General features: G+C 39.4%; 1 protein-coding gene across 2 annotated transcripts in view; it reads right to left on the bottom strand.

Moving 5' to 3' along the window:
- Positions 1-21,881, bottom strand: part of LOC136249041 (uncharacterized) — a 63,716-nt gene that overhangs the window by 38,395 nt on the left and 3,440 nt on the right. For both annotated transcript variants that reach the window (XM_066040946.1, XM_066040948.1), the window contains 9 exons: positions 20,778-20,815; positions 7,830-7,931; positions 7,625-7,774; positions 6,111-6,180; positions 5,918-6,055; positions 4,660-4,756; positions 4,533-4,598; positions 849-1,022; positions 582-784 (listed from right to left, as the gene is read on the bottom strand). In XM_066040946.1, the coding sequence (XP_065897018.1) occupies positions 582-784; positions 849-1,022; positions 4,533-4,598; positions 4,660-4,756; positions 5,918-6,055; positions 6,111-6,180; positions 7,625-7,774; positions 7,830-7,873 (942 nt within the window). In that variant the 5' untranslated portion in view covers positions 7,874-7,931; positions 20,778-20,815. The remainder of the gene's footprint in view (positions 1-581; positions 785-848; positions 1,023-4,532; positions 4,599-4,659; positions 4,757-5,917; positions 6,056-6,110; positions 6,181-7,624; positions 7,775-7,829; positions 7,932-20,777; positions 20,816-21,881) is intronic.

The following is a 21,881-nucleotide window of genomic DNA, read 5'->3' as shown; positions in this document are numbered from 1 at the left end:
TCCTAACAAAATCTCACCAAGTATCGCTTTGTTTGAAGAGAATCTCCACTGCCAGGCTGCCAAGAAAAAGTAGCTATCCCATTATCATCCGCCATTACTCTACACCTGCTACTTTGACCGGGTTGGCAGTAATTCATCCTAGCGCATCAAACTAGATGCTATTAGACTCAGCACCTGATGGCGATTCCATTTGTATACAAAAGACCACGTGACTAGCTCATGAATTCGAGATGAAAAAATAACGAAGCGGACGTTCACTGTAGATGACATTGCCCATTAAGTCAATAATCCGTCTTCATTTTATAGAAGACCACTGCCTTCCTTATAACACAAATTTATGCGTTCTTCCATACTTGAAAATTAATTCGGTCCTCGAAGAGTTAATTAATTAATTAATTAATTTTCAGGTTTACATAAATAAGCACACACAACTGGATACTAACTGTGTGGTTACATGCATACATACATGCATACATACATACATACATACATATGTTTAGGTAAGCAATATGTTTCATTGTCACACATGAAGAATTCCACATATAACCACAGTTACCACACATTATCTTATGGTAACAAACCTCTGTTGCCTTCATACCAGGAGTTCCTGATGGATCACAGCATTTCGCTTTGGCCCATTTAACATACTTCCCGCTTAAATGTTTTCCATGAATACACAACAGGTCCATGTCACCTAACACATAAGTCACTCCCAAATCACCAGGACAAGCACACAATAGAGGACTTGTACAGCTACAAGTCTGGTGCACCAAGATATTTGTATCTACATGAAGATATTAGCATACTTTACAGCACTGCATTTAAATCTATATTGCACATTTCCACACCTTTAACATCTCCATGTACAATTTCATTGCTGTGCAAGTATTGCAATCCTTTAAAAACTTGTATGAACATGTTTATGTAGTTGCTAAAAATACGGCACTGCTTCTTTAGGATTGGGTAATTGACCATATACTTGATGACACAGTTTTGTTTCTTGAAAAGGTTAGGTAGTCCACCTACATATGTACGCACATAAAACACAATGTTGTTGACCAGTGTATTTAATCAATATTGTACAATGTTGTGGACTCATTACAAGCAGTGGAGTACAATTGTTACTTATAAAAAAAAAGCTAGACTTGTTTTGTCAGACAAATTATCACAAAGTAACATGATTAGACAAGTATCTATTCAGTGGAAGGAGAAATCTTAATATGTGACTGGATGCTCGTTTTCATACATTCTTCAAATTCCATGTTATTGTTTCACTGCTATCTATAGTAACAAAGGAGTGGGCAACCAAAGATTCAGCCTTTTAAATGAATAGTCTTGGGATTATAGTGTCAGAGAGTTGGAACAGCAATCAATGGCAAATAAATTACAGCAGTCATTTACTCAATCGATCATACACATAGCTCACAACTGAAACAAGCTACAAAGATGGGACTTGGCTCAATCTTTTCACTATGAGCTGACAAATCCATTGCTGTACCTCTCCGTGTGGACAAAGAAAATAGTATAGCAGCGTAGCCCCCAAAATTGGCAATATTGTGCACTTTTTCATAAAACCACGAAACTTTCCACACAAATAGTAGTCCTCAATACATGTAATTTTAGATATAATGCCATCGCTGATTTGACCTTTGGTGACCTTTACGGCCATATTTATACAGAAAATCGATCATTTTTGTCTTTAACTCCCTGAGGCAGTAATTAACTTGTTAAAAACATGGTACCAAACAAAAGATCTTGCTGAAAGAAACAACTTGGTTTTTATTTGAAGTCAATAGATGATTTCGTTACAAAGTTATGATCATTTTTATTAGCTGCAAAATTTGATAAATTTATGCATAATTATCTTCCCACAGGTAATTCACACCTGGAGGGCAGGTAAATATATCAAATTTTGTAGCTGATAAAAATGATCATAACTTTGTAATGAAATTACCTATTGACTTCAATAAAAACCAAGTTGTTTCTTTCAGCAAGATATTGTGTTTGGTACCATGTTTTTAACAAGCTAATTACTGCCTCAGGGAGTTAAAGACAAAAATGATCACTTTTCTGTACAAAAATGACCATAAAGGTCACCAAAGGTCAAATCAGCAATTTCACTATATCTAAAATTACATCTATTGAGGACTACTATTTATGTGGAAAGTTTCATGGTTTTATGAAAAAGTGCACTATTTTTTGGTTGTGCCGCTATACTAAAAGGCCATTCCAACAAAGAAACAATGACAGTAAACTTTATTTCTACTGTATCGTAAATAAGTGTCCATAACTCATGAACCTTTTGCATTCATAGCTCTTTTGCATGCATGGTACACACTGTGGTATTCAAAAGTACCTGTCAGGTAGAAGCAATGTGTAATAGTGAATAAAACAAGCCCGTATATAGTCTTAACTGTTATCAAGTCATGCTTGTCTGAAGTCAGTAGAAAATTCCACTGAATATATGTTTTTAAAAATTTGTAGCAACCTATTGGAAGCATTTTAGGTTGTACAGAAGGCACTTTCGGGCTTTGTTATGCATAATCAATACTATTACAGGTTTTAGCAATTGAATATTTGAATTCATCACTTTGGCAAATGAATCCGTCCCCTTGGCAAATGAATTCATCACTTTGGCAATTGAATTCATCACTTTTGCATTAGAAATTCGTCGCATTGCCACAAGAATTCGTCATAATTAAATTGTCTTTAAGAAAACAACCACTCATCACCAAGTGAATCATTTCGCCATGCAGAATTATGTTTGAGACACTAGAAGGTAATTCAAGCTGGTTGTACGTCAAGCTGATAGCTGCCTGGTAAGTTATTTAGTTTGTTCACAAGTGACCACACCCATTGCTACCTAGCCCATTGCTAATGGCATCAAATGCTGCTGAAGAAGTTGTAGTGGAAAAATTATCACCTTATAAAGAGCTGTTTACGACAGTTTTACCTGAACAAGATCTTGCAGTAGCTGCTACATCTTGTTTTCAGGTTTTCTCCAGCTGCCAATCTTGTTACGAGCCAATTCTAATGCTAAAGCAAAGAATTTAATTGCCAAAGTGACAAAGTCAATTCCCAAAACCTGAAAGTAGGCATGAAGGTACTGTGAGGCTGGCTTTAGGGTGATATTGGCTGTATACAATCACTGGACTGGACTGGTGGACTGGACTACTGGACTCAGTTTTTTTTTCTTTTTAGCACATATTTGGCCAACTGGTTGTACGCAGCTATTGCTACATTGAATAGCTACAGACCATGCAGGTGGATCTGTCTACTTGGCACTGCCTGTTTGTATCAGCATTGTTGAGCAGGTATCGCTTGCTAATCAGTCTTGAATTCTGAGCAGCAGTTTGTTAGCTACATCACGGGTGTATCCATTCACTGGACTGGATTACTGGACTCAGATTTTTTTTTTTTTTTTTTAATGTTTTTATCACCAAACTTAACTAAAAAGTGTTTAGTAACTGACACCATTCACCATGAGACATAAAACTAGTACATTAATCACAAAAACTACACTAAAACGTTATTGCAGTTTGTTATTAAAAATAATTTGCCCTCTGCTAGCAATGTTTCAGGCACTGTGTACTGTTAGCATTGTTAATGCATGTCTATCTTCTCTAGCCTTCTTTTGTAAAATAGCACACCATATTGTACGTTTTACAACATGCAATTATATTACATTACTGAAACACAAAAATCGCCTATAGTCTTCAGCTTTGCTGGCTCTTTGGCTTATATTGTAAATAGCAACAAGTGTGCTGTGGTACATTTAAGCTTCCCAATGCACACACTTTCAAACAGGAAGGTAAGGTCAAACATATTTGCAAAAAATGCAGTGAATGTAACAAGAGTAAAAAACCAATGTCATACCATTAAACAGACCACCAAAACTATAGCACTTTTCCAAACATACTTAATAAATTTTTTAAACAATGGACTGTGTGTACCTCTTTGTTTTGTTTTTTTTAATATGACAAGAAATGGAGAGCCTTAGCCCCATGTGTGGTATACTACTCTATGTAATCACTTTTAGTGGTTGAAAAATTAATGTGTTTGAACAAATTTTATGTGAGTCCAGTAATCCAGTCCAGTAATCCAGTCCAGTAGTCCAGTCCAGTAATCCAGTCCAGTAGTCCAGTCCAGTAATCCAGTCCAGTAGTCCAGTCCAGTAATCCAGTCCAGTGAATGGATATACCCGGTGATATTGATATTTTTTGGCTAGAAAAGCCCAAACCTTCACAATTCCCAATATACAACACTATCAATTATACTAAATTATATGTTCTACAACTAGAAAACAGATTGTATGGAAATTTACTGATAATCTGATGGCAAAGAACTGAAGTGTAATTTGTGAGTACTTCTTGACAAGATTAATGTTCCAAAGTTTACCAGAAATTACAATATAGCACTTGTGGTACCTGGCTTGCCCCATATTAATCTCTTAATGATACACACTTTTACGGCTTTAATTTTCCTCACAACTTTATACGTATGTAACAAGCATTAAGTAATAAATACTGTACCTCGATTCATGTGAGGCATAACAAAAAGAAACACATGTTTATTGGGATCATCTTCACAAAATCCTCCTACATTTAGGACACACATATGTAATTTGCTAAATAGCAACTTTCAATGGCTATTTCATACCAACAACATATTCCAGCAGCGGAATCACATGATCATCTTTAGAGTTATTACACCGAATCAACTGCTTAAAAACAGCTGCATTCAAGAACAATGGACGCTATAAAAGGAAAATGTATGTAGTACATTTTATGTACATGCATCCTTAAGTTATAACAAGTACACTGTACAAGGAAAACTTAAACTGGAGTAGGGATCATAGAAATAAAAAAAGTACTATCTACACCTGTTGCTATACTGTGCAATCTGTTCTAATAGCCTGTCAATAGCATATATAGTTATGATTGAGGTAGGGAAGTATAGCTGCAGGTGTAGATAACTTCTTTTGTTTAATAACTTTTTTATTTCTATTATTCCTGCTCAAGTTTAACTTTTCCTTCTACAGTGGACCCTTGGTTATCCAAACCTCAATGACCCCATGAAATAGTAAAACGAATCATTCAGATAGCTGAAACCCATACATTTATATTATATATGCACTGATCAAAATACTCTAACATAACAGTCATCTCCAAGTTTGGATAAACGAGGGTACAGATAAACGAGGGTTAGGTAACTAAGGGTCTACTGTACTCGTTTCTTTACTTTTTTTGCAATTGTGATTGGTGAACGGTATCATGAACCCAAGTATACCACATTAAAGCAAAGCAAGATGCCAGGTACAATAAAATTTTTTTTTGCATCTGAGCAAGTACTCCAATTATCAAATACTGAAAGCAAAGTGGCCATTCACTTCATTTTCAGCTACGTATGTTCCACCCGTTAAACAGTGATACAAACAGAGAACACTACAAGAAACACCTCTGTAATCAATCCAGTTGGTACGGACATTTCTGTTTTGTCAGCACAAGGAAGCCACTATGTGGTATCCGTAAATCAATACCAACAAGGGGACAAAGGTAAGTCAATGATGCATCCACTATAGCTGCTGAGGTAAGTGAAAACAAATGTCTTGGATCTAAATAGTGAAGACAATAAAGCCCACAGCATTACCCATGGTCGAGTTATGCTTGGGTGAAGGCATTAGTCAGTGAGTCAATTAGTTAATAAGATTTGGATAAATTATCCATGTTTGTTCTGAAGGCACATTTGGATTTGATTATGCCTAACTAAAACTGCCGAGCTGTCGTGAAGTAAAACTGAGGATGGTTTTGGGGAGATACATATTCTTGGGAAGGAAAGCCCAAACTTTTGTGACCACTACTACACAGTATTACCTTCATGACCACCACTACACAGTATTACCTCTACACAGTATTACCTTATATTCTTCTTTAATTGCAAGGTCTGTAGTAAACTTGTAAACCCTTCCAAATCCACCATGTCCAATTTCATTCCTTTCCTGTTTATATTTCAGGTAATTAGGAGATACTTTACCGACCGTGGTCGGTCTAAGTTTCTATATCGAGTAGACAGATCTAGACAAGTACAATCTACAATGAATATAAACTTACAGAATGAACTACAAACCCTTCATCAGCATACTTCAAGACAGAGTAGATTCCATTATCAAGACAAAACTTCCTGGTACAACAACAAATATGAAGATATGATCAGGACTTTATAATATATTTAGCAATACTGAATTAACCACAATAGTCCTAAAAATACTGTAGGAGCTGTGAAATGTTGAAATACTGGAAAACTACAAAGAATAAGAATTACGCACAATTTTCTTGGATTTCTGGAAGCTTGCTTAATGAGGTTATTGTCTACAGCAGAAATCTGTAGCAAGCGTACTAAATATGTAAACAACCTGTAGTCTTGACCATGGTTGCTATGATATAGACTATGGTCGCTATGGTGAAGACCATGGTTGCTATGGTCGCTATGGTCTAGACCATGGTTGCTATTGTCTAGACCATGGTTGCTATGGTCTAGACCATCATTGCTATGTTCTTGACCATAGTTGCTATGGTCTTGACCATCATTGCTATAGCCTTGACCATGGCTACATACCACATTCATTAACCAAAAATTGGTGAAATCAAGTGAAATGGTCTTACTGCTACTTACATAGCTTACTTTCTGGCATATTTACGGGTGTCAATGGTGTCGATACAGATACTGTAGGAACACTTGGCACTGACACAATAACCTCAAGGGGTACTGTAGTTTTCAATGCTAGCAGCTACAGTTTACCACTTTTACTTGCTCTTTCTTAATCTGTTTTACTCTGGGAAATTTCTTAACACTCTTACAGTAAACCATACCAACAACGTTACTATGCTATGTATTTTTAGATACGTATAAGGACAATGTGGGTACTAAATTTTTTTGTTATCAACGTTAACTTTCTTTGTACTGTATATGAATTTAAAGGTGTTGGGTATATACCGTATACATTACAGTAATCTTTTTGGCAATACACCCATCACAGGGCCGCAATACACACACAGGGCCATAATACACACACAGGGCCGCAATACACACACAAGGCCGCAATACACACACAGGGCCGCAATACACACACAGGGCCGTAATACACACTATCTAGAATTGTAGACGTTACAATTCTCCTGAGGAATTTAACCAGCATAGCATGACTAAATTATGTACTCAAGTAGACACTTACTTACACATGTAGTGAGCTGTAGTTAAATAGTGTACTTTACACTATACAATAGCTAAATGGTGCATTGTGTACTAGTGCTGTACTGTGTATGTATACAATTACATACTCCTATGTATATACTCTTGTGCACTTGAATGGAATAAGCCGACAACGTTTCTATGCTTTTGAGACCCGGAGACGATGTGGGCAAGGCTATCCACAAACTTAATTGCAAAACTGATATCAGCTTATTCTAAACAATTCCCTAAGCAAAGCAAGTGAAAGAAACTGGCTAACCGTGGCTAATAGTATCACGATTTAACCCAGACAAAGTAGCACTTGGCATGCACAGAATTGTGGCTTGGCTTGTTGCTAAAGTAATGATCCAGTTGTATCACACATGTGGATTCTCACCAAAGTTTGCAGCTTATTCCTTCACACTTTTCCCTTGCAATTGCAAGGTGATCTACGATGTATTCTTCACACATACTGTTGCACACTTTCCAATCTTCTAAGACATTGTTTAAAGTGTGGTAGAGCATCATTGTCAAAATTTTGTGAGCACTATATAGGTGAATATGTGATTAACAAAGGGTATCATCAGTACAAGTAAACAAACCAAGTCAGCAGTGCTGAAGTATGGACAGTTTTTCTCCTCTCCATAAACTAAGTGGTGTAACGTATGTTGTTTTCTAAGGTCTTTCTCTTTGTCAACTTGTGGCTACATGAAAAGATAAAATCACTCATGTCTAAACATATCAGAATCCTGTATATGCCTATGTACGATAATAGCCTATAGGTACATATTGTAGTAAAACAAGCAACAAACTACTGTAGGAAATGAATATGGAAATTATAAGTTCTACTTACAGAGATACAGGATTCTGTGATTTCCTACTACCAAATAGCTACAAGTTATGTAACCGGTTGCAAATTCACAAACCTTTTGTTGCCATAAAATCTACATAAATACATACATATATGCCCAACTCTCACTAAAATTTTCACCTACTATATGTGACCAGATTTTACAAAACCGTTCCAAATTGTACATCAGGAAAAACCAAATTAACACTACCAGTGGATAGTTATTACTAGTTTTGAACCTCAGTGTTACTCAAACTACTCGAGGCTGGTTCAACAGAAATCTTTTCTGGGCAGTGTGGAGAGCTTGAATGGCAGTTTCAGACCTTGTGAAGGGCCTGGCTGGGCAAGAATCAGTGGTTTACTGGTGGATGGCCTGATAATTAATGTTGGCCAGACATTTTTTTCTGTTGATTTTGTAGCATATCAGCCACTATGAAGCCAGCACAACCCCATAATCTCATGTCTGGGCTTCAGTTGTGGTCTGCCTCCATTTTGAACTCTATCTCTTGCCCACCCTCCTCCCCTTTGTGAACACCCGTGATATTACTTCACTCATCCAACTGCTCAGATTATGGCGGGAAACTCTACAAGTGTGAAATACTTATAGGCACCGGGTTGATTCTGTACTACTACTAAGCACGCAGTTCACTCTTAATGATGCTCAGCACACACACACACACATGCGCACACACTTACTATGACATAACATTACAATACAATATAATGAGTTACTGTTCAGTCATTACATCACTCTCTCCTCTGAATGAAGCTCGTCCCGAGCTATTGCCTGAATCTGAGGGGAATTGATGTGCTGCTCCTCAGGGAGTAAGGGCAATCCTGGGGCACATGTCTAAAAATCACGCTACTGTCCGTGGACACACTGTCATCTCCAATTAAATTATGCTCAGTGGATTCTTCATTGTCTTCAACTATGTTATCATCATCTACATCATCAACTACATTGTCGTCTTTGTCAAGGTTAACTTCAGCATTATCATAGGTGGGGTTGTCATCTGTAGTGTTGGCATTCTTCTCTATTTCACTGCATAGCCTTATCTGCAAGTCCTCCACCCACCTAGGAGTTCTCCCAGCACTCCTTTGTCCTTTCCCATACCAGTAATAACCAGGGACAAGTTCTGGTGGACACTGGCATACTCTCTGCTGGTGGACCTGTATTTGTCCTTCATTGGGAAAGTAAACCTTGGCAGCAGTCACATCCGGATCTCTTCGTGAAAGTATTCGATACGGTCCATGCCAAGGGTGTGACAGTTTTCTGTTTCGTCCCGTCTCTTCAGCTGGAAATCTGATGAAGATCCACTCTCCTACCCGGTAGTCAACTTGCTTTGAGCGACGATCAAAGTAGTGCTTGTATTGGTCTTGTGCCTTCTTAATTGAGTCCAGAGCCAATGCTCTTGCTGATGACAAGGACAATATTATTTTCTCACAGTAGTCCTCTATAGTACTTGGAATGGGTTGTGTTGGTTGAGCAAATGCAGCTTCTGTGGGGCTTTTCTGATCCCATCCAAATAACAAAAATGAGGGTTTTTCCCCTGTGCTAGCATGGGGGATGTTCCGATATGCCCACAGGACACTTGACAAATAGCAGTCCCACTGCATTCCAAATCTAGCAGCGTGCTTACGAAACATGGCTTTCAATGTTCTATTGAACCTTTCCACCATCCCGTCACACTCAGGATGGTAGGCTGTGGTGTTCAATTTTCTTATTCCCAGTAAGACACATAGGTCAGTCATGAGGTGCGAGAGAAGATTTGTTCCTCTGTCTGAAAGTAGTGCTTCTGGCACACCAAAAAAAGGAATAACATCCTCTGCCAGAATGCGAGCAAGAGTCAGTGGCTTTTGGTCAGACATAGGGTAGACTAATAGCCACTTAGTCAAGTAGTCCTGTAGGACAACAACATACTTGTTACCTTTCTTGGTCTGGGGGAGTTCCATAATATCAATACCTACTATTTGAAAAGGGCGACTCACTGGGATTGGGTGCAAAGGCGGATTACTATGTCTGCCTACTCCTGCTGTGACAGTACATTCAGGACAGTTACTCACAAATCTTATGGTATCAGAATACATATTCTCCCACCACCAATGGGAAACCAACAAGCTGAATGTACGCTTACCCGAAAAATGTCCACACATAATACCCCGATGAGCCTCCTCCAAAATTGTGTTTCTCAAATGTGTAGGAACAGCTATCCTTCTACAATCATCCCTTTTGTGATCCACAAAGTAGAGAATGTTGTCAATTATAGTAAACAACGACAGCTGAATAGCAACTTTTCTTACTTGGGTTGTGTCAACTGGGAGTATACCTGATTCCATGAAATTAATGATGTCTTGGATGGGTAACTTAGCTGTTGTCAGATGTTGTTTAAGACTGTTGAATGCTTCTTGGCAATATTCGGTCCAGTGAAAATCCACTCCACCTCGAGTAAGAGCATGTAGTGGCTGCGCAATGTTTGCAAAATTCTTTATGAAACGGCGGTAATACGAACTCAGCCCCAAAAATTGCTTGACTTCGTTAATGTTCTGTGGCCTAGGATATTTGGTGACTAATTCTACTAACTTGGGGTTTGTCTTCAAACCATTTGGAGTTAATACATGCCCTAAAAACTGAATCTCTTCACATACAAAGTGGCACTTGCTAGGTTTTAACTTCAATCCTGCGTCTTGTATTCGCTGTATCACTAGCTGTAAGTGCTTCAGATGGTCCTTTAGAGTTTCAGAGAATACCAATACATCATCCATGTAAACAAAAACAAAATGCTTTCCTCCCACTGGGTTCAACCCCATCAAAACTGACCGCATCAGTCTTTGGAAGACCGCAGGTGCATTGGTCAGCCCAAATGGCATCATACGAAACTGGAACAATCCTTCAGGAGTTATAAAGGCAGTCTTTTCTCGAGAACTAGGGGCAACACGAATTTGCCAATACCCACTTGCCAGGTCTAGTGTACTAAAATATCGAACGTCTCCAATCTCATCTAGGAGGTCGTCCACATGTGGCAATGGATAGGTGTCCGTCTTGGTGACTTTGTTCAGTTCCCTATAATCTACGCAAAAACGTAGTGTGCCATCCTTCTTACGCACCATAACGACTGGGCTTGACCAAGGACTGCTTGATGGCTCAATCACACCAGTGTCTTGCATCTTCTGCAATTGTCGGGCTACCTCTTGGCGAACCGCAAGGGGCATTCGGCACATAGGCACACCTTCTAGGAGATTCATTGCCTGTGTGAATCTCCATATCAAGCAGATTAGTCTCACCCCTGTCCAAATCATCTAAGCTGAATGCAGTGTGGTGACTGGTGAGAAAATCAAGGAGTTCCTGAGTCTGTTGGTCATTCAGTAAGCTAGGTTTCTCTATTAGCTCAAGTAATCTTCCCTTACGATCCATCTCTGATGTGACACTGCACACAGCTGATGCATCCTCAACTAGTGGAGAGCGAGTACTCTTGTTCAGTATGGGAACTTCTGTAATACCCTTGTCAACCACATGAACCTCTGCCGCAATACCAACTGTAGTACCGGCAGTCACATGGCCAGAACACTCCATGGGGTTTGAGAGCACTACATATGCTAGTCCAACTGCATTGGGCTTAACCAAGGTATCTTCTAGCAGCAGGCTCGCAGCTTCGTGCAAGTGACAGCTATCTTCCACCAACAGTGGGAAATTACCAGGAACATGTACCTGGGCCATGCCACTTTGGTGAGGAAGGACATGGACAGTTTTCACAACTTTTATATGGTGTGTGGCTCCTTGCTTTGCTCCCCTAAATTTTTTGACATCGCCATGATACGATATGATATCCAACTGCCGGCATACACCTTCTGACAATAGCAGTTGGTCTACTGCATCCATCTTGATATACACTGCCGTTTTCATGATCTTGTCTCCAAATGTGATGTCTAGATCCATTCTTCCATTCAGTTGAAATGGGCATTGATCATATCCATAGGGAACCTTATCTGCACTTTTAAAGTCTCTTTTCCGTAGTCGTGCTACACTAGCAACCTTCTTGAATAAACTCCCTCCCATTATGGTAATATCGGCTGCGGTGTCTACTATCCCCACTGCAGGAACACCTTGTACCTGGACATCAACACATCGAGATTCACTACCCTTATCAGTAATTCTCACCTCACGGATCACATCTTCATCGTCAGAGTCAGAAAGCAAGAGATCCAGTGGTGACATCTCACATCTGTAGTTTGCTAACAGGGGACATACAGTCAGCGTTCACACATGCTTCTGTTGTGACTTGTACTTGATTGGCTTTGCCCGTACTTTCAGACTTCCCAGTCTTGTTACAGTCTTTGGCTATATGGCCAGTATCATTACAGATGTAACAGTGTCTTGGTGGCAAGGAATGGTTAGAAGGGAGTGGGCGTGTCCTGTTCACTGAGGGGGAACCATCAATTGGGGATGACCTTGTACTTGTGGTAGGTCTGTATTGCTTGGGTAACTGGCAGTCCTGTGACCCATCTACTGTGCTGTTCCGCATATACTGTTGCCTCTTGTTGAGATTGTTCAACCACCGCTCTTCATTTCTTGCGGCAACACAAAGTTCCTGGTAATTCCTAGCACCAGAGACAGCAGGGGACTTCATCAATGTGTACCGCAATCCTTCCTGCAGCTGGCCATACAGTAGAGTTTGCTGTGTCTCATCCGTCATATGATCTCTTCCATAAGCCCTCCTAAAGATCTTTTCGAGACATAATATGTAATCTAATCAAAAACAGCCAAGCTGTAAAAAAAGGTGCGGTCCCCAAAAAGGCCATGGTGAAAAAAGATGTGAAATCCAAGGTGGCGGCCAAGAAATGGCTGTGATGGTAGGTTAATGGTAAAAATTTTAATAACGACAATTCAGGTGAATTTGATGCCAAGACCAAGTGGCACAAAATTCACCTGAATTGTCGTTATTAAAATTTTTACCATTAACCTACCATCACAGCCATTTCTTGGCCGCCACCTTGGATTTCACATCTTTTTTCACCATGGCCTTTTTGGGGGCCGCACCTTTTTTTACAGCTTGGCTGTTTTTGATTAGATATCACTTCTTTTTGTATTTGTATACTGCAAAGCCAGCCTATGGCTGGCTTTCGGGCTTTTTTTAACCCATGTGTTTTTTTTATTTACCACAGGAAGAAGAAAAGAACTTATAGAAGATTTTTAATACTTCAATTATTTTTGATTTTATTAGTAATTATACAAATTATATACATATATTTATTACATGCCCATTATTCCCCACAGTATATTTTTTATCAGCTGATCTCTCTACTGGGTGACTTAAAATATAGCTGAACTATATACAGGATGGTTTCTTTGTAGCTGAACTCTCTACAAGATAAATTCTTCTAGCTGATTTCTCTACAGGGTGATTTGTTTCTAGCTGAACTCTCTACAGGTAATTTGTTTGCAGCTAAACTTTCTACATCCATGGTGGTTTCTTTGTAGCTGAACTCTCTACATGATGGTTTCTTTGTAGCTGAACTCTCTACAAGGTGACTTCTTCTAGCTGAACTCTCTACAGGGTAATTTGTTTATAGCTGAACTCTCCACATGATGGTTTCTTTGTAGCTGAACTCTCTACAAGGTGACCTCTTCTAGCTGATCTCTCTACTGGGTGATTTGTTTCTAGCTGAACTCTCTACAGGTGATTTGTTTGCAGCTAAACTCTCTACATCCATGGTGGTTTCTTTGTAGCTGAACTCTCTACAAAGTGACTTCTTCTAGCTGAACTCTCTACAGGTGATTTGTTTGCAGCTAAACTCTCTACATCCATGGTGGTTTCTTTGTAGCTGAACTCTCTACATGATGGTTTCTTTGTAACTGAACTCTCTACAAGGTGACTTTTTCTAGCTGAACTCTCTACAAGGTGATTTCTTTGTAGCTGAACTCTCCACCTGATGGTTTCTTTGTAGCTGAACTCTCTACAAGGTGACCTCTTCTAGCTGATCTCTCTACAGGGTGATTTGTTTCTAGCTGAACTCTCTACAGGTGATTTGTTTGCAGCTAAACTCTCTACATGGTACTCTCTACAAGGTGACTTCTTCTAGCTGAACTCTCTACAGGTGATTTGTTTGCAGCTAAACTCTCTACATGGTGCTTTCTTTGTAGCTGAACTCTCTACATGATGGTTTCTTTGTAGCTGAACTCTCTACAAGGTGACTTCTTCTAGCTGAACTCTCTACAGGTGATTTGTTTGTAGCTAAACTCTCTACATGGTGCTTTCTTTGTAGCTGAACTCTCTGCATAACGGTTTCTTTTTGTAGCTAAACTCTCTACAAGGTGACCTCTTCTAGCTGATTTCTCTACAGGGTGATTTGTTTCTAGCTAAACTCTCTACAGGTAATTTGTTTGCAGCTAAACTCTCTACATCCATGGTGGTTTCTTTGTAACTGAACTCTCTACATGATGGTTTGTTTGTAGCTGAACTCTCTACAAGGTGACTTTTTCTAGCTGAACTCTCTACAGGGTGATTTCTTTGTAGCTGAACTCTCCACCTGATGGTTTCTTTGTAGCTGAACTCTCTACAAGGTAACCTCTTCTAGCTGATCTCTCTACTGGGTGATTTGTTTCTAGCTGAACTCTCTACAGGTAATTTGTTTGCAGCTAAACTTTCTACATCCATGGTGGTTTCTTTGTAGCTAAACTCTCTACATGGTGCTTTCTTTGTAGCTGAACTCTCTACATGACGGTTTCTTTGTAGCTGAACTCTCTACAAGGTGACTTCTTCTAGCTGAACTCTCTACAGGTGATTTGTTTGTAGCTAAACTCTCTACATGGTGCTTTCTTTGTAGCTGAACTCTCTACATAACGGTTTCTTTGTAGCTGAACTCTCTACAAGGTGACTTCTTCTAGCTGAACTCTCTACAAGTGATTTGTTTGTAGCTAAACTCTCTACATGGTGCTTCTTTGTAGCTGAACTCTCTACATAACGGTTTCTTTGTAGCTGAACTCTCTACAAGGTGACCTCTTCTGGCTGATTTCTCTACAGGGTGATTTGTTTCTAGCTGAACTCTCTACAGGTTATTTGTTTGCAACTAAACTCTCTACATCCATGGTGGTTTCTTTGTAACTGAACTCTCTACATGATGGTTTGTTTGTAGCTGAACTCTCTACAAGGTGACTTCTTCTAGCTGAACTCTCTACAGGGTGATTTCTTTGTAGCTGAACTCTCCACATGATGGTTTCTTTGTAGTTGAACTCTCTACAAGGTGACTTCTTTTAGCTGATCCCTACAGGGTGATTTGTTTGCAGCTGAACTCTTTAGGTGGTGATTTGTTTGTAGCTGAACTCTCTACAAGGTGACCTCTTCTAACTGATCTCTCTACAGGGTGATTTGTTTCTAGCTGAACTCTCTACAGGTGATTTGTTTGCAGCTAAACTCTCTACATGGTGCTTTCTTTGTAGCTGAACTCTCTACAATGATGGTTTCTTTGTAGCTGAACTCTCTACAAGGTGACTTCTTCTAGCTGAACTTTCTACAGGGTGATTTCTTTGTAGCTGAACTCTTTAGGTGGTGATTTCTTTGTAGCTGAACTCTCTACAAGGTGACCTCTTCTAGCTGATCTCTCTACAGCGTGATTTGTTTCTAGCTGAACTCTCTACAGGTGATTTGTTTGCAGCTAAACTCTCTACATGGCGCTTTCTTTGTAGCTGAACTCTCTACATGATGGTTTCTTTGTAGCTGAACTCTCTACAAGGTAACTTCTTCTAGCTGATCCCTCTACAGGGCGATTTGCTTGTTGTTGAATTCTCTACACGGTAATTTGTTTGAGGCTGAACTCTCTACATGGCAGTTTCTTTGTAGCTGAACTCTCTACAAGGTGACTTTTTCTAGCTGAACTCTATACAGAGTAATTTGTTTGCAGCTGAAATCTCTACAGGGTGATTTGCTTGTAGCTGAACTTCTTACATTGTGTCTAGTTTCTAGCTGATCTCCACAGTGTGATTTGTTTGTAGCTGAACTCTCTACAAGTTGATTTGTGTGTAGCTGATCTCTCTGCAGGTTGATTTGTTTGTAACTGATCTCTCTACAGGGCAATTTGTTTGCAGCTGAACTCTCTATAAGGTGATTTGATCTCTCTGCAGGTTGATTTGTTTGTAGCTGAACTCTCTAAAGGGTGATTTGCTAGTAGCTGAACTCCTTACATTGTGTCTAGTTCCTAGATGATCTCTCTACAGGGTGATTTGTTTGTAGTTGATCTCTCTGCACATTGATTTGTTTGTAGCTGAACTCTCTACAAGGTGATTTGTTTCTAGCTGATCTCTCTACAAGTTGATTTGTGTGTAGCTGATCTCTCTGCAAGTTGATTTGTTTGTAGTCGATCTCTCTACAGGGTAATTTGTTTGTAGCTGAACTGTCTATAAGGTGATATGTTTGTAGCTGATCTCTCTGCAGATTGATTTGTTTTAGCTGAACTCTCTACAGGGTGATTTTTTTCTAGCTTATCTCTCTACAGGTTGATTTGTGTGTAACTGATCTCTCTACAAGCTGATTTGTTTGTAGCTGATCTCTCTGCAGGTTGATTTGTTTCTAGCTTATCTCTCTACAAGTTGATTTGTTTGTTGCTGATCACTCTAAAGATTGATTTGTTTGTAGCTGAACTCTCTGCAAAGTGTTTTGTTTGTAGCTGATCTCTCTACAGGATAATTTGTTTGCAGCTGAACTCTCTGCACAGTGATTTGTGTGTAGCTGAATTCTCTAGAGAGTGATTTAATTGTAGGTGAACTCTCTACAGGGTGCATGACTTGTTTATAGCTGAACTCTCTTCAGTGTGACTTGTAATGTTCTGAATCTCTACAGTGATACAATTGTAGCTTAATTCTCCACAAGGTGACTTGCTTCTTGCTTAACTGTCTATAGAATTAACTGTTTGCAGCTGAAGTCCCTACAGAATAACTTGTAATGTAATAGAATTCTATAATGAAGTAAATAAATTAGCTGAATGCTCTATTAGGGTGACTGTTCTATTAGAGTATCTCGATCTCGCATTTGCTACACAGAGTTGGCTTTCGAATCATAACTCAGTGGTTTGTAATCCAATTCTTCTATACTACTGCAAGGAGTTCCTATGAAGATTATTCCAGCTATACACCGATTTTCAGCTCATTGCTCTGAGCGGTTTGCCTAGTAGGCGTAAAAACTAATACTTCTTTATTACTAAAAATCGATCGCGTAATTGTGACACAGGTTGGGTTTTGTGTCATATCTCCGTGGTCTTAATCTCGATTCCTTTCAAACTACCAAAAGGCATTCCTACGATGGTTACTCCATCTACATAGCAATTTTCAGCTCATTCCATGAAGCGGTTTACCCTGTAGGCGTGACAACAAATCGATCTTGTTTTACGCGAATAATCAGTCATAACTCCTGAACCATTCATCGGATTTGCACCAAATTTGATGCTAGGATGTGCCTTTGGACTCCCTTTCTGTGTGCCAAATTTCAAGGCGATCGGAGCACGCGTTTGCGTTTTATAGCAATTTTTGCAAGTGTGCGAAAAAACGAAGAAGAAAAAAACGAAGAAAAAAAAACGAAACTTTGGCCGCTCATATCTCGGAAATGGCTTGAGTGATTTCCTTCAAATTTGGAATGTAGACTCCCCTAGCTGGCGGGCAACTCTGCAGCAAATTTGGTTTCAATCGGATAAGCCATCACCGAGATACAAAAGTGTGAAAATGACGATTTCTTTCTTCCTGTCAATATACTCACGGTGTGGCGCGCCGGCTTCTTGGGCCGCACGACACACTATCGTGTGTCTTGATCTGAAGCTGACTCATGGAACCCCTGAGTGGCATGCCTGAAATTTTGTGCTGCTAAGGTTCTACTACCGGTCTCCAGACGGCATCTCATAGCAGTCACAGCATTTTTGAACGATATTTTTTCTCTTTCAGATAGTAACAAAAATTCTTGTCTTGCTTTCCCTCTTAAGTGCCCTGCCAACTGCAATAGGCTTTCGGCATTGGTCCACCCATTCCATTCTGCAGCTCTCTCAAATGAGGGTAGCCAATCATCCCAACGCTCATCTTCATTTTCGGCACTGAATTGGTCAACGGGTGGAGCCTTCCCCCGATGATATGATGGGGCTGGGGTACTAGTCAACATGCTACTATCAGGACTATTATGTTCTTCATGCAGTGGACTAGTTGTCTGTGAAAGTAAACGAGTGTTCAATGTTGCTATTTCTAGGTCTTTACTATCAATAGCTTCTTCATGGGCCAACTGTTGATCGCACTTCTCCCTCCATATTCATTTCACTTTTTGTTTTTCTCTTGCTAAGGCTTCTTGCAACTGTATGATTTCACAGCTCTGTTTTCTTGCTTCCTCCTTCCCCTTGGCTATTGCCTCTTCCGCCTCTGCCAAGGACACTCGTAAGCATTCAATTTGCAACTTCAATTGCTGTTCATTTATCTCTCTACCCGATTTGCGCAGTGCACTGCGTTGCCCTATCTGCGGCGCATCGTCAACCGGTTGACTCACGTGGGAAATCGGGTCACGTGCGGATTTTATAACACATATCAACCCATTTTCATCAATTAAAAACATTGGATCATTCTCACCCGTGCCCTTGACAACAACTTGAACATTCCGAGGCTCTCTATCCATTTCTGTAAGCTTGCCCTCCACTAGCTGCCTTGTAACTGCTGCGGTTCCACTCGTCGGAAGTTGTAGAGTCCGGGCGATCCGTTGCAGCTGCCATACCTTCAATCGCTTCGAATTCAAGGGGTAAGTAGGTCCTTCAGGTATATCCTCGTCTCCATACTCCTCACAAAGTAAACTGTGACCTTCTGCGAGGTTTTCCGCCTCCCCCGGTACTGTCGACTTCTCTATCGTCAAATCTTCTGGTGTGTGAGTGTCTCCATCGTCCATCTCGGTAGGACCTCCACTGTGAAATACTTATAGGCACCAGGTTGATTCTGTACTACTACTAAGCACGCGGTTCACTCTTAATGATGTTCAGTACACACACACACACATGCACACACACTTACTATGACATAACATTACAATACAATATAATGAGTTACTGTTCAGTCATTACACAAGCAGCTACAAGTACTGGAAGTGGTCTGAAAGGTAATAGATTGATGTATCTCTTGTGTAAATTTTATACGTATGCTTGCTATCCTTGGCGAATTATGCTGATTTGAATTCTTTAAAACTGTTTGTCTTGAAACTTCTGATGCACGATTTGGAACATTTTCCAAAATTCAGTCACATATATACAACTTCTTATTGCCAGTTGTGTATGTACGTAAGACAGGTAAGTCTTATTCGCCTACTCATGTAGAGTTCTTGTTTCAATTTCTGTAGCCTTGATGGTGTGCGTGTCACATGCATTTGTTTACAATGCAGTAGACTGTTATCATTTCTTTATTTAAAAGTCTTCATACTTTGTACTGTATGTGCAAGTGACTACTGGGCTAAAACTATACCTTGGTTGATGTGCTAATTCATGTTGAACCTTACAAGCCAAATCCCAACTCTGTAAACCAATACAAATGGAAGTTATGGCTGTGCCTGTAGTTTATTTTAGTATAGTCTCAATTTTTCCTACTGTCTAGTGCTATAATTCCAAAATTACTTACCACAATAGGCTAAGAGTAAGCCATTCCTGAACATTATAGATAATGATGAGCCAATAAAAAGAAGTTAAGAAATAGTGTGGGTTTCTGTTGAGATAGTCACAAATATCACCTGAAAACAGCCTGACTTTTTCTTTCACACCAGCTTGGCTGGAAGCCCAAAAGCTTCCAACAAGTTTCTATGAATTTTTTTCTGAATTTTCTACTGACTGACTTCCTGACCTAGTATAACCAATGCCCTCAGCCAAGACAATGGCTAAGGTTATGACTTAATGATTTTTCCACTGTTCAGCATCATTTAAGCCCAAGATGTGCCTTTTTATCAACCGCAGCACCTTACCCTTGCCCTCTTTTGTATCCAACTTCTCCATGTTGATGTTGATTCATGGTAGCACATCATGGCTTCAGTGCTAGCTATCACAAGCATCATCCCTATTTCCAATTTTCATACGTAGTCGGTGGATTGGTTGATCACAAAGATGTTTCTTGTACTGTTCTTCATTTGCAACGCTGCATCTTAATGGGTAGAGCATAGCTGAAAATGATGCAGAATGGTCACTTCACTTTTCAGTAAATGATAGCCATGGCACATGTTCAGTCATAGTGCTTGCAGAAGCACTTCTTGTACTGTTCTTCAGTTCGTAACGCTATACCAGTCACCTATAAGCAACTGACAGGTGGGATGCACATTTATTCATTTAACTGATTTTAATAATGCGCCTGGCACTATCCTGCAGCATACATTGGCTTACCAGTAATAAATCAAGATGCAAAAAGTTAATTCAAAAAAATAACTGGCAAAGAAAATCCCTTTACACTTACACAGATTAAATTAGCCGCCTACCTTCGCATTAAGGTTACGAAATTAGGGCCAGATGTCACTGGCTTAAACCATAAACACAGTATACATTGAAAACAGATGTAACACATGTGACATCTATGTACAATATGACATAACAAACTTGAAAAACCATCCAATGCATACAGTAGTATCATGCACTGATACAGAACATACTGTATGTGGTACAATATGTACAATTACTATATATGAACAATTAAATGTAACAGTGCTTCTAAAATACTCACTGTATCTTTAGTCTGTAAACGAGTCTCCATATGTGACTCTGAAGTAAAAGAGAAAAAAAATATTTTGAACTTTAACTACTGTTATATCAGTTTCCTTGACATCTTATCAGTACAAAGCATAAACCACATCTAAATGTTATAAAATAACGTATGTATGTATGTAACCAAGAGTATATAATAGAAACCAAGAGTATCGAACAGGTATATTACCCCGTGATTAATAATTGCGTAAAGTATCACGGATATTTCAGTAATTGTTAGTTTTCATTGCCATAAGGGGTTGCTGTATTTAGCCCAATTCGGCAGCTAAACCAAGCGAAAACATGATAGCGTTAAAAGGAATTGGCCAATGTTAAAGTTCTGGTACTACCAAACGGATCCCTGAAGGCGTGGCAACACGTTCGTTTATTCAATCGTTACTTTAGCAAGCTGGAATTAGATTGGGTCCTTACTACACTTTCTTTGTACAATAACTTGGTTGAATAACACAGAAAATGGGCGAACAAAGACCTGTTGCCACATACACATTTCAAATTACCATTTTGTGTAAACAAAACAATTACTGAAATATCCATGTCACTTTACGCAATCATTAATCAAGGGCTATTACACCGTTCGACACTCTTGGTTTCTATTATATACTCTTGATGTAACACTTTCACACCTCAGATCAAAGGAGCCGCCCGGGCTACATACGAAATGTAGACCGGGCTACAACCTGGCAGTGATCATTTAGACATCAACGTTGAAATCGATTTTGGGGATCGATTAATACTCATGTGATTAGGATGCATGACTTGGATTTTGCCATGAAAACCACTCATATGGAGAGTGTTTTGTTATCCTCGCCATTCTACAAGTTGAAAAACATTGGGCTAAGGTGAAAACTAGTGCTATAGCTTATTCACCAATTGCTTCAAAACATTTTCAAATACGGACACGCCCCCATCACGAAGCTACCACTCTGTACAGAGTAGCCACTCTACAAGCAAGCTTACCTGTCTAGGCCTTTAGTAAACTGCATAGTTTTTCCATAAACGATTCAATAGCACTGATTAAAACATTAAACTCGCGTAACAGAAATTCTCTGTGATATTTCTAGGA

The sequence above is a fragment of the Dysidea avara genome, chromosome 3, assembly GCF_963678975.1.
Source record: "Dysidea avara chromosome 3, odDysAvar1.4, whole genome shotgun sequence".
Lineage (NCBI taxonomy): Eukaryota > Metazoa > Porifera > Demospongiae > Dictyoceratida > Dysideidae > Dysidea > Dysidea avara.
This window is presented reverse-complemented; position numbering and strand designations above follow the sequence as displayed.